General features: G+C 39.5%; 1 protein-coding gene across 1 annotated transcript in view; it reads right to left on the reverse strand.

The window, feature by feature from the left end:
* Nucleotides 1–13259, reverse strand: part of TASOR2 (transcription activation suppressor family member 2) — a 2454942-nt gene that overhangs the window by 1594474 nt on the left and 847209 nt on the right. The window contains exon 11 of the mRNA XM_044088824.1: nucleotides 3655–3758. Coding sequence (XP_043944759.1) covers nucleotides 3655–3758 — 104 coding nt within the window. The remainder of the gene's footprint in view (nucleotides 1–3654; nucleotides 3759–13259) is intronic.

The raw sequence follows: 13259 nt of genomic DNA on the forward strand, positions 1-13259 counted from the left end.
CAAATATAAATATTACACAAAGATAACCCAAGTAAACACAAAATGTAGTTTTTAAGTGATGATTTTATTTATTAAGGAAAAAATATATATCCAAACCTACATGGCCCTGTGTGAAAAAGTAACTGCCCTTTAAAACTAATAACTGGTTGTGCCACCCTCAGCAGCAACAACTGCAATCAAGCATTGGCGATAACTGGCAATGAGTCTTTCACATCGTGGTTGAGGAATTTTGTCCCACTCCTCTTTGCAGAACTGTTTTAATTCAGCCATACTGGAGGGTTTCTGAGCATGAACCACCTTTTTAAGGTCATGCCACAACATCTAAATTGGATTCAAATCCAGAATGACTAGGCCACTCCAAAACCTTCATTTTGTTTTTTTAAGCCATTCAGAGGTGGACTTGCTGGTGTGTTTTGGATAATTGTCCTGCTGCAGAACCCAAATACGCTTCAGCTTGAGTTCACGAACTGATGGCTGGACATTCTCCTTCAGGATTTTGTGGTAGAGAGGAGAATTCATGGTTCCACCAATCACAGCAAGTCGTCCAGGTCCAGAAGCAGCAAAGAAGCCCCAGACCATCCCACACTACCACCACCATGTTTGACTGTTGGCATGATGTTCCTTTTCTGAAATGCTGTTACTTTTATGCCAGATGTAATAGGATGCACACCTCCCAAAAAGTTCAACTTTTGTTTCGTCAGTCCACAGAATATTTTCCCAAAAGTATTGTGGATCATCAAGATGTTTTCTGGCAAAAGTGAGATGAGCCTATATGCTCTTTTTGGTCAGCAGTGGTTGTCGCCTTGGAACTCTGCCGTGCATGCCATTTTTGCCCATTCTCTTTCTTATGGTTGAGTCATGAACACTGACCTTAACTGAGGCAAGTGAGGCCTGCAGTTCTTTAGATGTTGTTCTGAGTTTTTTTGTGACCTCTTGGGTGAGTTGTCGCTGCGCTCTTGGGGTAATTTTTGTAGGCTGGTCCTCCTGGGAAGGTTCACCACTGTTCCATGTTTTCTCCATTTGTGGATAATGGCTCTCACTGTGGTTGGCTGGAGTCCCAAAACTTTAGAAATGGCTTTGTAACCTTTTCCAGACTGATAGATTTTGATTAATTTGTTTCTCAGCTGTTCCAAAATTTCTTGAGATTGCTGCATGATGTCTTCCTTTTTGGGATCTTTTGGCCTACTTCACTTTGCCTGATAGGTTCGATTTAAGTTATCTCTTGATTCAACAGGTCTGGCAGTAATCAGGCCTGGGTGTGGCTAGTGAAATTGAACTCAGCTTTCCCAAAAATTTGATTAACCACAGTTACTTCATGATTTAACAAGGGGGCAATTACGTTTTCACATAGGGCCATGTAGGTTTGGATAGTTTTTTTTTCCCTTAATAAATAAAATCATCACTTAAAAACTGCATTTTTTGTTAACTTAGGTTATCTTTGTCTAATATTTGTCTGTTGTTGTCTTTCGGCTTTTCCCGGTTAGGGGTTGCCACAGCAGAACTCCAGTCCGCTAATGATTTTCACGGTGCCGAGTTGCCAGCTCGATGCTCAACCTTCAATGAAAGCACGCCCATTCACGCATGTCTTTCGGAACGCCACTCGACCCGCAGGGAGGACATGCAGACTCCACACAGAAGGCACTCCCCACACACTAGCTGAGAATTGAATATTTGTCTAATATTTAAATTTGTTTGATGATCTGAAACATTTAAGTGTGACAAATATGCAAATAAATAAGAAATCAGGAAGAGGCAAATACTTTTTCATTGCACTGTATGTCATTGTTTAAACTGCGGTTTAAAAAAAAAAAAAGCTGTTTAAAAACATATCCTTAAAGCTAGTCTTTTTGGACCCTGAAATGAAATAAGAACATAAGCTCCCAAATGCCCTACTCGCCTATACTCTTTCTAGACTGGTTAAAATATTCTTCATTTTTGATCACTTTATTTTTTCACATAGTAATAACTACGGATCACTGCAAGTATAGCAATGGCTAATGAAATAGGGATACAACACAGAGCTGCCTTATTTTTTTAGATACATCCTCCAGTTGCTTCATCAAACTTCCTATCTAAAACATTTGATGACAGATACACAAAACCTCAAGAAACTGAACATGTTGAAGAAATGTTTGCTTTGGCAACCTATCACAAATAATTGTAATACATTCTACGTTAAACACATCAATCTTTCCGATAATCCAAAGTCCTTGTCTGCATCTAATGACAGAAAAGGGTGTATAAATTCTTATCTTACTCTAATGTTATACACCAGCAACTTATGTTGCTACGAAATGCCTCTGAGTCCCCACAAATCAGCAACTATTTGAATGTGGTCATCATCTGACTTGTGTACTGTGTAGGCAGGATTCATTTGCTAACTTATTTCACTTTTTATTTTTTGGTAGTGCAGCAGTATTCAACCAGTTTGGAATTTTTGTTGGACAATTTTATGTGTGTATAAATTATTAAGAATAATTAAGATTGCAAACTGGTTTACCATGAAAAACTCGTCACTCAGAAGGTCAAGTCTCACATGTCGACAGTTGGAATGTTGAATATCAGCATTACTGACTGTCCGAACTTGCCCCCCTTTCGGACCCATGTTAGCACTTATTCCTAGGTCTGGAGTAGTAGGGAGTTTCGTCACCCAGTGTTATGTTCCGGCATGTTGATATTCGGCATGCCAACTTTCAAATAAAGGTTGTGGTAATACGTACACTTAACCTTTGGAGCTGCAAGATTTTGAAAGTAAACCCTGCAAATTATATCATTCTTTTTCTGGGGAAAACTATGCAGTACGATGCAAATAAAAAAATGTCTAATCTCAGCTTGGGTTACATTTCTGTTACCAAACATTAGCTTAAAAGAGAAAAATATTTCTCCAAAGTTATGGTGTGACATCACCAAAAAAGCAAGGTTCAATTGGAAATATTTACATACATTTCTACTTGACTCTGAGAAATTTCCTAAAATTTTAAAACAAGGACAAAAAATCATGGGAGCAAATGTAAAAGAAAATATCACAAAAGGGCCAAGATGATGGCTGAGATATAGTCAGCTTTCTGTAGCTATACAATGAGTTCAAAGGGAGGAAATGAGGACAGAAAGTGTGGTAAAAGTTAACTTAAGTGTACATTTAGCTCATCTGGTAGTTTCTTGAAGTAACACTCATGCTGTTTGTCTCCACTACAAGCTATGGACTAGCTATGTAGTTTTAAATTTGTGCTTGCCCAAAGGATCTTTTGCCATTCCTACCACTAAGGACATTGTTAACAAGGTGATTAAGTCTGTTTGATTGCATTTTGCTTCATTACAGGATAATGTGTACAACTGCTGTAGTTTAGAATTACTCACTATGTTAATATCCAATACCACATATTTTCTATAAATGTAAAATTCATTTTTGCTAGTGTAGTTGGCATTTGCCCTGTGTTGCATTCATGGAGTATGATGTATGTAAATCACATTTCATGAAGCATGACAAAACATCACACTGTCAATACTTCCAAAGAAAAGAAATGGAAAAATACAAATAAAAACAAAGGTACAAAGGTAAGAAACTGAAACATGCCTCAGTAGAAATGTTAGGAACAAATGGAAAAAAGAAGGGAAAAAAAATAGAAACATTTGCCAAAGTTCAATATCTCTCACCAATTTCTGTCTCTTCAGTTGTTCTGCCAAATGATCCAGCTGATGTTCATTTTTATCCCATTTCACCACATTAAACAGGCTGCAGTAAGTATCCTCAAAGCAGACTACAGAAAGAAAAATGCATTATTAAACAAAACAAAACAGAGTTGGAGACATTATATATGTATAAATACATAACAAATAATGCTTGTTTTCTGTTTCCACATCTGCCAGCCGTCTAGATGCAGCCTCCATTTCTCATCACCTGGGTGGCATCTGTTTGTGGTGTGGCAATCATCCAAGAACAGCATCAAACACAAATCCAACCATATTGTTGCATACCATGTTCCTGTCACAATCCAGCAGGTGTCAGTATAACAGAGAGAGACCATCTTCAGTCCCTAAGTATGTGTGAATTGACACTGACCAGTCAACTCCCATCCCCACTCATCTGCTAGTCAAGCATCCACGTCACTAGCTGATCTAGGATCACTTTGGGTCACACACAGAATGAAATCCTTCTGGAACCAGGGAGCAAACTCAATACAGAAGCAGATCAATGACATTCAGATACATGGTTAGGATTACTAATGTTCATCTGATGAGGGGCGCAGCATACATTTGATGGACAGACACTTGTAGCAGTATTCTTAGCATTTTGATTTTAACTGGAAGTTGTGATCACTTTTGTCAATTTCAACAAAATGAAGGAAACATGCGACAGCAATGAAGGTCATGCAGTACTGCACTGTCAGCATCAAATGGTGTGTGCCAATGTAAAAGAAACATTATCCAGTGCCACATTTAGTCATGCTAGTAAGAAAAATACAGTCTGTTGTAGCAAATTACAGCACTAATCTGTAACAGCAGCACCGTAACTACAAATATTAGCATATAGTAGGCAACAAGCAAGCATAAACATTCAAACCTGAATAAAAAGCTAGGGGACAGTGGGCAGGTATTCATGCTCACCCTAACCACAATACGGATGGGAATTATCCAAAGGTGTACCCAGTCTGCGGATACAACTTTTACAGCAGGCAGACATCGCTATGGGTTTCTGAGAAGAGTCTTGAGCCACAGCCAACAGGAAGGACTTAGATATGGGACCACACAATGTACCCTTTCTATTCATTTTTGTACCCTCAAAAAGAGGGAAACGGTGTACTGTAACCAGTAAATGCACCTAGGCAATACAATGACAGGCAAAGTTCCAAAGAAGCCAACAGCTTTGTAAAGAAACTGTGTTAAGCTAAAATAAATGTAATTATACTTTATTATAAAAAATGGGGCTGTAAATCCTACACCCTGTGTAATATACAGAATGAAGAAAGCACATCTCTTCGGAGTGTAAAACTGGTTTCAGAGAAAAAGCATCAAAACTGCTGAATCTGAAACTCAAACGTTTTCAAACGTTTACCCATTTCCAATGCCTTGGTGAACCTGATTTGTGCTCTAGCTTGCTGGGTCAACTTTGACATCAACCTAAAAGACTCTGAACCAGAAGACTATCTGACAATGACTGCATTGAACTCTAAAGTAAAGAGACAGACTGTTAGTTACAGTGACAGATACTATTATTTTGGGATTGTGCTGGTGGACTAGTTTTCTGAACATAACTCAAACTGTATTCCATATTGCCTGTGAAGCTATACAACTACATCCTGGCCTCTTAAAATCCAGTAGTAGAAATTCAGTACATCTCTTCAACTACTGGAAGGCACAGGTCCAGACAACTTGTGAGAATTCTTCTTTATGCCATCTGTCTATTTAAATACATACAGCCGCGGTGGTACAGCGGTAGCATTGTTGCCTCACAGCAAGAGGTTCTCCTGTTCGATTTTCGGCTGGAGTGCCTTCTGTGAGGAGTCTGCATGTCCTCCCCATGGTTGAGTGGCCTCTGAAAGACATGAGTGAATGGGCGTGCCTTTGCTGAAGGTTGGGCGTCGGGCTGGCAACTCGGCACCATAAAAAATCGACTGCCAATCATTAGCGGACCGGAGTTCTGCTGTGGCAACCCCTAACCGGGAAAAGCTGAAGACAAACAACTTGTATTTCCCTTGTGCAAGTTTAACGCTGCTCTTTAATTTGTTACAAAATTAAATTGATTTTTTTTTTTAATTTAAAACAGAAAATGTCTTTATATAGACATCTGGGTTTAGAAGAAACGTTCCCAAATCTCAAAGATCCCCAAAGGTGGTCTTATCAGTACAACACACACCAAAAGCAACATTAAACAACTCACATAAACCTATACCCAATGGTCCCCAACTGAAAAGCTCATAAGGCAAGCCTACACTTCACCTAATATTCATGTCATTGGGTAATCCATTGTGCGATACATAGATGCCCTACTCACCAGGTTAAACAAGAAGATAATGGTTAGTTGCCTATCTGGAGGCAGGATCCACAGCACCCTACATGCACTTAAGTTACTGCACCCCAGGTACCAATATGATTCTATCACAATCCATGAGGGTGCAAATGACCTGAGATGTACCTCACTAGACTATACGAAAAGTGACACAATGGATTTCTCAGAATATGTGTCATAAACAGGTACAAGCCTTGCATTGGGCAGCATTCTACCTTCACCAAAGATTATGCCACAGTATGAACATAAAATTATTGATCTTAATAATTGGCTTTGTTTCTGGTGTCACTTCAGGGGGATCCAATATTTGTCAGCATGCGAGGACATGGTCAGCAGACTATGTTGCTTTGACAAGAATGGGCTGCACCAGTCACCCCCACCCCTTTGTTTTGAATATTGGCTACAACTTTATCTACCCCCTAGAGCCTTTTTTAGGCAATGACAAAAATTCACAATGACCAACACAGTGAAAAAGTCTCCAAGCAACCTTAAGTGTTACTGCTTAATGTTAGGCACCTAAAAAAAAAAAAAACCTTCACACCTCTCCTCATTCAGAAGAATGTAGACATGTCCGCCATGAATGATTCTTAATTTAAAGCCACAGAAAGAACTTCAGGAGTGTAAAGTTACATAGCCTTCCATACATGTAGAGCAATAACAGCAGAGACTGGGGCTAGTGGTGGGGGTGTCTTGATCAACATCAGCACCAAACATATCTCCAAGGCCGATTAAAACAGGAGTCCACATGCAAGTCACCACAGATAAGGTCCCTCACTATACCATGGCTAGCTACAAGTCAACATCTATGCCCCTAGAGTCTCACGACTCTTACCCAAAGCTACTAGGGGTGCTTACCATCCAACCAAGCACCCTATTCATTGGGGACTTTAATGACTCTTCTACAGAATGGGAAACTTACACTGCCTCAAACTCACAGGCACAATGCTTCCTGGACTTTGACACCCTGGAACAGATACTGCAAGTGCCTACCACAGGGTCAAACATACTGGATCTGGTACTCACCATCATGGGAGAGAGTTGCACAACCACACCCCCATGTCAAGTCTTCACTAGTGAGGTTTGATCACAAAGCTGTCTCTTTTGAAGTAAAAATGAACCTGGGAAACTCAACTAAACCAGTAACAATTAGAAAACAAACTACATCTAATTAAGTGACAGTTTGTCAAAATTCAAGTCCCTCCCTAACCTCGAGACTACAGCTACCTATACAGAATTATTTACAGAGTCCCTACACACATGTCAATGGCAGCACAAAGGCTACTGTACTTAACAGAATCTAACCCAAAACAAACATTAAAAACAAACCCCAGTGGTGGAATCCTCATCTAAACAGGAAATATGATAAAAAAGAAAACTCATGGCCAAAATCAAGAAGAGCAACTCCCCTAAAGACACACATTTCCTTATACAACTAAGCAAGAAATTAAGTGGTCTAATTAAGTTCAAAAAGGCCAACTATGGGGTCAGGATAGCTTTGCAAGCTAAGGTCAATCACAAGACCTTACTCAGCTATGTCCAGAAACTTAAAAGTAACACACAACAGTGTGCTGAGTTGGTGGTAAACAGTGCCACCTTTACTGATCAGGATGACATTGTAAATCTAGTGGCTGAAAAATTCAGCTCAAACTTCACTCCCCTCGAGCTCCACCAGGTGAAATCCCCTCCAGCAAACTATCTCCAACTATAAAAGGACCAAGTGCTGACAGCAGCAGCATTCGTTAAAGCCAAGGACACTGCCTCCATGGTTCCTGACAACAGCCCAGTTGCCATCTGAACAGTCTAAAACACAACCTATCAGGACCACTTGAGGCATTCTTCAACCACAGCCATGAAACGGTACATTCTAAGTGAATGGAGGACAACAAGAGTCATTCCCCTCCACAAGGTCGGACTACCAACTGACCTAGGGAGCTACAGTCACATCACTCTAACAAGGCCAATGTGCAAGACCACTGAAAAGTTTATCATGGAAATGACAAACTAGGACACTGGCAACCTACAGACACTGGACCCATCCCAGTTTGGCTTTAAGGGAAGGTCACACATACATAACCTGAAAGACTTTGAGGGTCAAAAATGCAATGGACTATAGTAAGAGTGCATACTGTGTATCTTGACCTAGCTAAGACATTCAATACAATATTCTCTAATTTAACCTTTTGATACTTAACTTTCTTTCGTATCCCAGCAAACCTAGATTGGGATCAAATCATCATCTAAGAGGTTGGTCCTTTGGAGGGACAGGTATGCTGAATATAGAATTATATTCATTACTGCCAATAACAAAAATAATCACTTTATGGCCAAACAAAGCTTATAACACTAAATGGAAAGAGTTACTAGAGAGCATTTGTATGGAATCAAATCAGGTAACTTAAAAACAGCAAAATATAGTTATGAATAATAATATTATCTGGATACTAAAATATTATATTGGAACATAGATATATTATAATTAATCCTTCTTATATTGCCTTAATGCTAGCTATACACAGACATTTTATCTATAAAAACCCAAGGTATAAGGCACGGCTTTTTTTTTTTTTTTTTTTTACTATTTCCTATATCATACACTCAAAACATTCTATGTACTTGTTAACATAAATAAAATAAATAAATTTAAGGAGAATAACTTACTAAATTGGGATCAGTTATTAGAAAGAAAGAAATTACAAACTGGTGAAGACATAATTACCAAATTTAACTTGGGCAATGAAATGTGGTTAGGTATTCAAATATGCAGACTATCAACAGAAGACAGAATTAATTTAATGCAAGCATCAATAACAAATGACATACCAAAATTTATGGATCTTCTAACTACTTTGACACATCAAGAAAGTTACTGGGATTATTTTAAAATTATAAATAACTTTAATCCAAGTCAAGAGGGTAGAAAAAATATTGCCTTCCTTAAAAAGAACTACATCCTCTTTAAAGTAGAGACTGCTTGCATGAAAATTCATACATAAAACAATTACAACTCCATATAGACTAAAACTGATGTATAAGAAAAAAAAATGCTGGATACATAAAACAAATATCAAAGCAGATTGGCAGCATATGTTTTTGAATGTAAAGTTATTAAGTCATTTTGGGATAAATCAACGTTTGTTTTACATATTTTATTTAATGATAAATTCATCTTAACTAAATCATTAAATTTATTTAACACTCCCATACCGGACTGTGTAAAAAAAGTTCAGTATCCACTCTTACGGAGTATTCTAGCAATCATGAGAAAGATAATCACAAAAAACTGGAAAAATTTGTTGCCTCCAACAATGAAAGAATTCACAAATATTGCAACTGACATCTGTCAATTAGAACTTCTAACAGTCAAGATGAGAACAGCCAGAGTCACCACTTATTACAACTCCTGGATGAAAGTTAAAAAGAACTGCTAAACAAACCACAAATTCAATGAAATAAGTCTACTCCAAGAACACTTAAAGCATGGGATGTATAACAGACATCTTGTAAAGACAGTTGGTCTAGTTGTGATGTTTTAATTTTTAGCTTGTTTTGTTAAATCTTATATTTCCATATACATTGTAAATGTTATAATAAGCTGTTTATGTGCTAAAATTAATAAAAACATTTAAAAAATACAATACTCTCTCAGGCACTGTTGACAAACTCTCTGAGCTAAGCATAAATCTCAACATAACTTGCTGGATCACAGACAAGACCCAAAAAGTCAAGATCAGTGAGAACTGCACCAAGAGATTCACCAGCGGTGTACCCCAGGGTTCAATGCTGGGCCTACTATTGTTTGACATCTACTTCTCAGAAGGCAAGGCTCGCATTCAAGTTCACAGATGACTGTAAATTTGGAGTTAGTAAAGGTCCCCCGCCATGAAACAAACATCTTACAAGAGGGTTTAACAAAGACAAATAACTGATACCAAAGCAAATGCCTAAAATTCAATGCCCAAAAATGCATTATAATGCTCTTTGAGAAACTGTCAACCCAAGTTAAATACTCCATCAATAAAACACCTCTAATAGCCAACCCAGAAGCAAGGGATTTATAAACATATGTACAGAGCAATCCGGCCTTTGACCAAAACGTATCGAAGACCGTAAGAAAATCATTCTACGTTGCCCAACTTATAGGTAAGGGTATGAAATCCAGGTCCAAGGAAGTTATAGCACCACTTTACTTCGGCCCTTATCAAACCTATTAAACACAATGCCCCCTTTGGCATGTACCTAACCAGACACTTGTAACAGCTGACACACCTACAAAGGTTTCTCACCAGGAGAATTTGTGGCATGAATACTACTATCCTACACTGATATGTCTCTGTATTCAGTCTTCTAAAGGCTGCTGAAAGAGGATCTTTACCTGGCTTACAGGGCTTCCTCAGACCCATCCCTGATGGATCTCTTGCACATACACAAAACAAACAGCACCAGAAATACTACATCCAAGGATCTGAATTCCAGTTATGACAAAGAGAACATGGAGAGACAGACAGGTGTCCCAAAGGATATGTGCACTATGGAACAGGCTCCCCATCCATGTAAAACAGAGTTCATTCCTGGCCCCATTCAAATGAAACCTTGACAACTGAATAGGTAATCATAAATTTACCCCTGGTCTGACCCCCAAGTCCCTTATGGAAAGAAGTTACCATAACGTTCCATCTGTGTTGCCAATTTTCATTTATCCTCAACTTATGGGTCTCAGTTCAGACTCTTGGAAATGGCTCGGCCATTACAACAGCTCCAGCAAATCAAAAACTCTCGAGCTAAGTCCCTACACAGAATGCCCCTCTCTAGATTACCTCAGATCAAGTTTGCAGCTATAAAGAAAGATAAGAAAAAAATAGATCTATAACAAGTGAAGAGGCTCTGTCCAAGGTCATGCATGATGGAACATTATGGGAAGTCCATAATTTCTTTAGCAGATGTAAATTTTAATTTATCTTTGATGTATGGGACAGAGTCCCCAGCTACCTCTTATCCTGGGAGGCCTTATGGAAGGATACTCCTGAGCACCATAGAACCAAATGATGCTCTTCCCCTGGAGACAAGATCCACTTTGTAATGAGTGATAAAGATATCTGGAGAAGCCCAAGTTGCTGCTGCACATGTCATCTATGAAGGCCTTATGTGGCTATAGCCCTTGTAGAGTGCACTCTTAACTGGGGCTGGTAATTGGAGACTTTTCTTATTGTAGATAAAGCTTATACATTCTATTAACCACTTAGATAACATCACCTCTGAAACTGGTTTACCCATGGAAGGACTTAAAAAGGAAAGAAATAACTGGTCTGACTTTCTGAAGTTTTTAGTTCTGTTGAGATAAAAACGCAATTGTCTTGTTAGAGAAATTAGGGAACAAGATTAGTAATTCAATGGACTGATTAATGTTCGTTTCGGACACTACTTTTGGAAGAAAGGATGGGGCTGGTTCTTAGTGATACCCTGTCCTTACGAAAAATCAAATATGGGGGTTTTGAGGATAAGGCATGAATCTATGAAATCCTTCTAGCGGATGTAATGGCTACCAAGAAAATGGTCTTCCATAAAACAAATTTAAAATTACAGGTAGCTGGCTGCTCAAAGGGGGGAATGTACAAAGAACTGCAAACACAGTGAGATACCAGGGGACAAGAGGGTCTCTATAAGGAGGCTTTAACCTTAAGGTTCTTTAAAAAAAACTTACACAGTCTATGTGAGCTTAACGTGTTCTTCAAAACTGTCATGGAAGTTAGAAATAGCAGCAAACTGAATTTTGATGGTAGAAGAAGCAGCTCCCGGTTCAAACAACATAGTCAAAAATTGTAAAACCTTTTTAACCGGTACCGAAAAAAGATCAAATCCATTACTATGTGCCCAAATAGAAAACCTTTTCCATTTACTCAGGTAGAGCTTCTTAGTGGAAGGCTTATGTGAAGCCATTTCTAAATGGAGAGGGTAAATTATTTTACCTAGCAATCAATGGAACTGGAGCAACCAAGCTGTAAGCTTGAGGTTTTTCAGGCTGGGGTGAATTAGTTCCTCAGGATGGGACAGGAGATCTGGATCCAGGTCCAGAGTCCATGGACATTGAAGTAGGGATGACCAAAGAAAGGGGAACCAAACTTGGCGAGGCCAGAATGGGGCAATAAGAATCACCTTGCTCTTCAACCTTATGGGTTTCTTCAAGAAGAGATATATTACTGGAACGAGGGGAAAGGCACAGTAGTCCGTAGTCCTGAGGGTCGATCTTGAAGGACAGCATATCTCGGGGACTCCTCCCGAGGGGGGATTACGGCAAAGTAGCTGCTACACTTGTTTAGGGATGATGGAAATAGGTCACAGCAAGGCTGGTCCCAGTGACGGAAAATCTCCTTCACCACTCTGGGATTGAGAGACCACTCGTGAGGTAGGAGAATGCATCTGTTCAATTCCACTATCATGTTCGAACTCCCAGGGATGTGCATTGCGACCAGAAAGTGTTTTGAAGAGATCGCCCATTGCCACACCCTGAGAGCTTCTTGAGACAGGGGGTAAGACTTGCTTCTCCCTTGTTTGTTGATGTACCAGCCTACTAACATGTTGCCTGATTGAACTGCAATCATTCCTAAAGGGAGGGCAGTATGAAAGGCTTGCTGGCCTGTATTGGGGACCAACTGCCTTGGACTGTTCTTTCCTGTTAATGCCCCCCCACACATGACCTGGGAGGAGTTTGTGGTCCCTATGGCCTTGGGTTGGGGTGAAGCAAATCATCAGCTCAAAAGAATTTCCTTGGATTCCATCCACCAAGATAAGTCCCTCTTGCAATGGCTAGTAATTCGGATGAGATGAGTCAGGGGATGAGTGAGGATGGACCACTGGGAGGCAAGAAGCCACTGCAAAATTCTCATGTGAAACCTTGCTAATGGAACCAATGTGATGACAGCTGCCATGAATCCTAGACCCTGTAGAACTAACAGAGCAGGAAAATTGCCGTTGGAGAATAATGTCTACCTGGGACCTTATCTTCTGCAGTCTGTGAAGCAGAAGGGAGGCTATGCAAGAGGTTGTACTCAAGCAGGTTCCTATAAAATCCAATTGTTGAGTTGGACTTAGTTGAGATTTGCCGAGATTTACTGTTACACCTAGACGAGAACAAATGTGTAGAGTGAAATCCCTTGTCTGCTTGAGTAGATGCCTGGTAGAAGCAGTAAGGAGCCAGTTATACAAATATGGAAACACTCGGAATCCGTGCAGTCTCAGATGAGCTGCTACTGCTGCC

The sequence above is a fragment of the Protopterus annectens genome, chromosome 11.part0 (genome assembly GCF_019279795.1).
Source record: "Protopterus annectens isolate FY-2018-M chromosome 11.part0, PAN1.0, whole genome shotgun sequence".
Classification (NCBI taxonomy): domain Eukaryota; kingdom Metazoa; phylum Chordata; order Ceratodontiformes; family Protopteridae; genus Protopterus; species Protopterus annectens.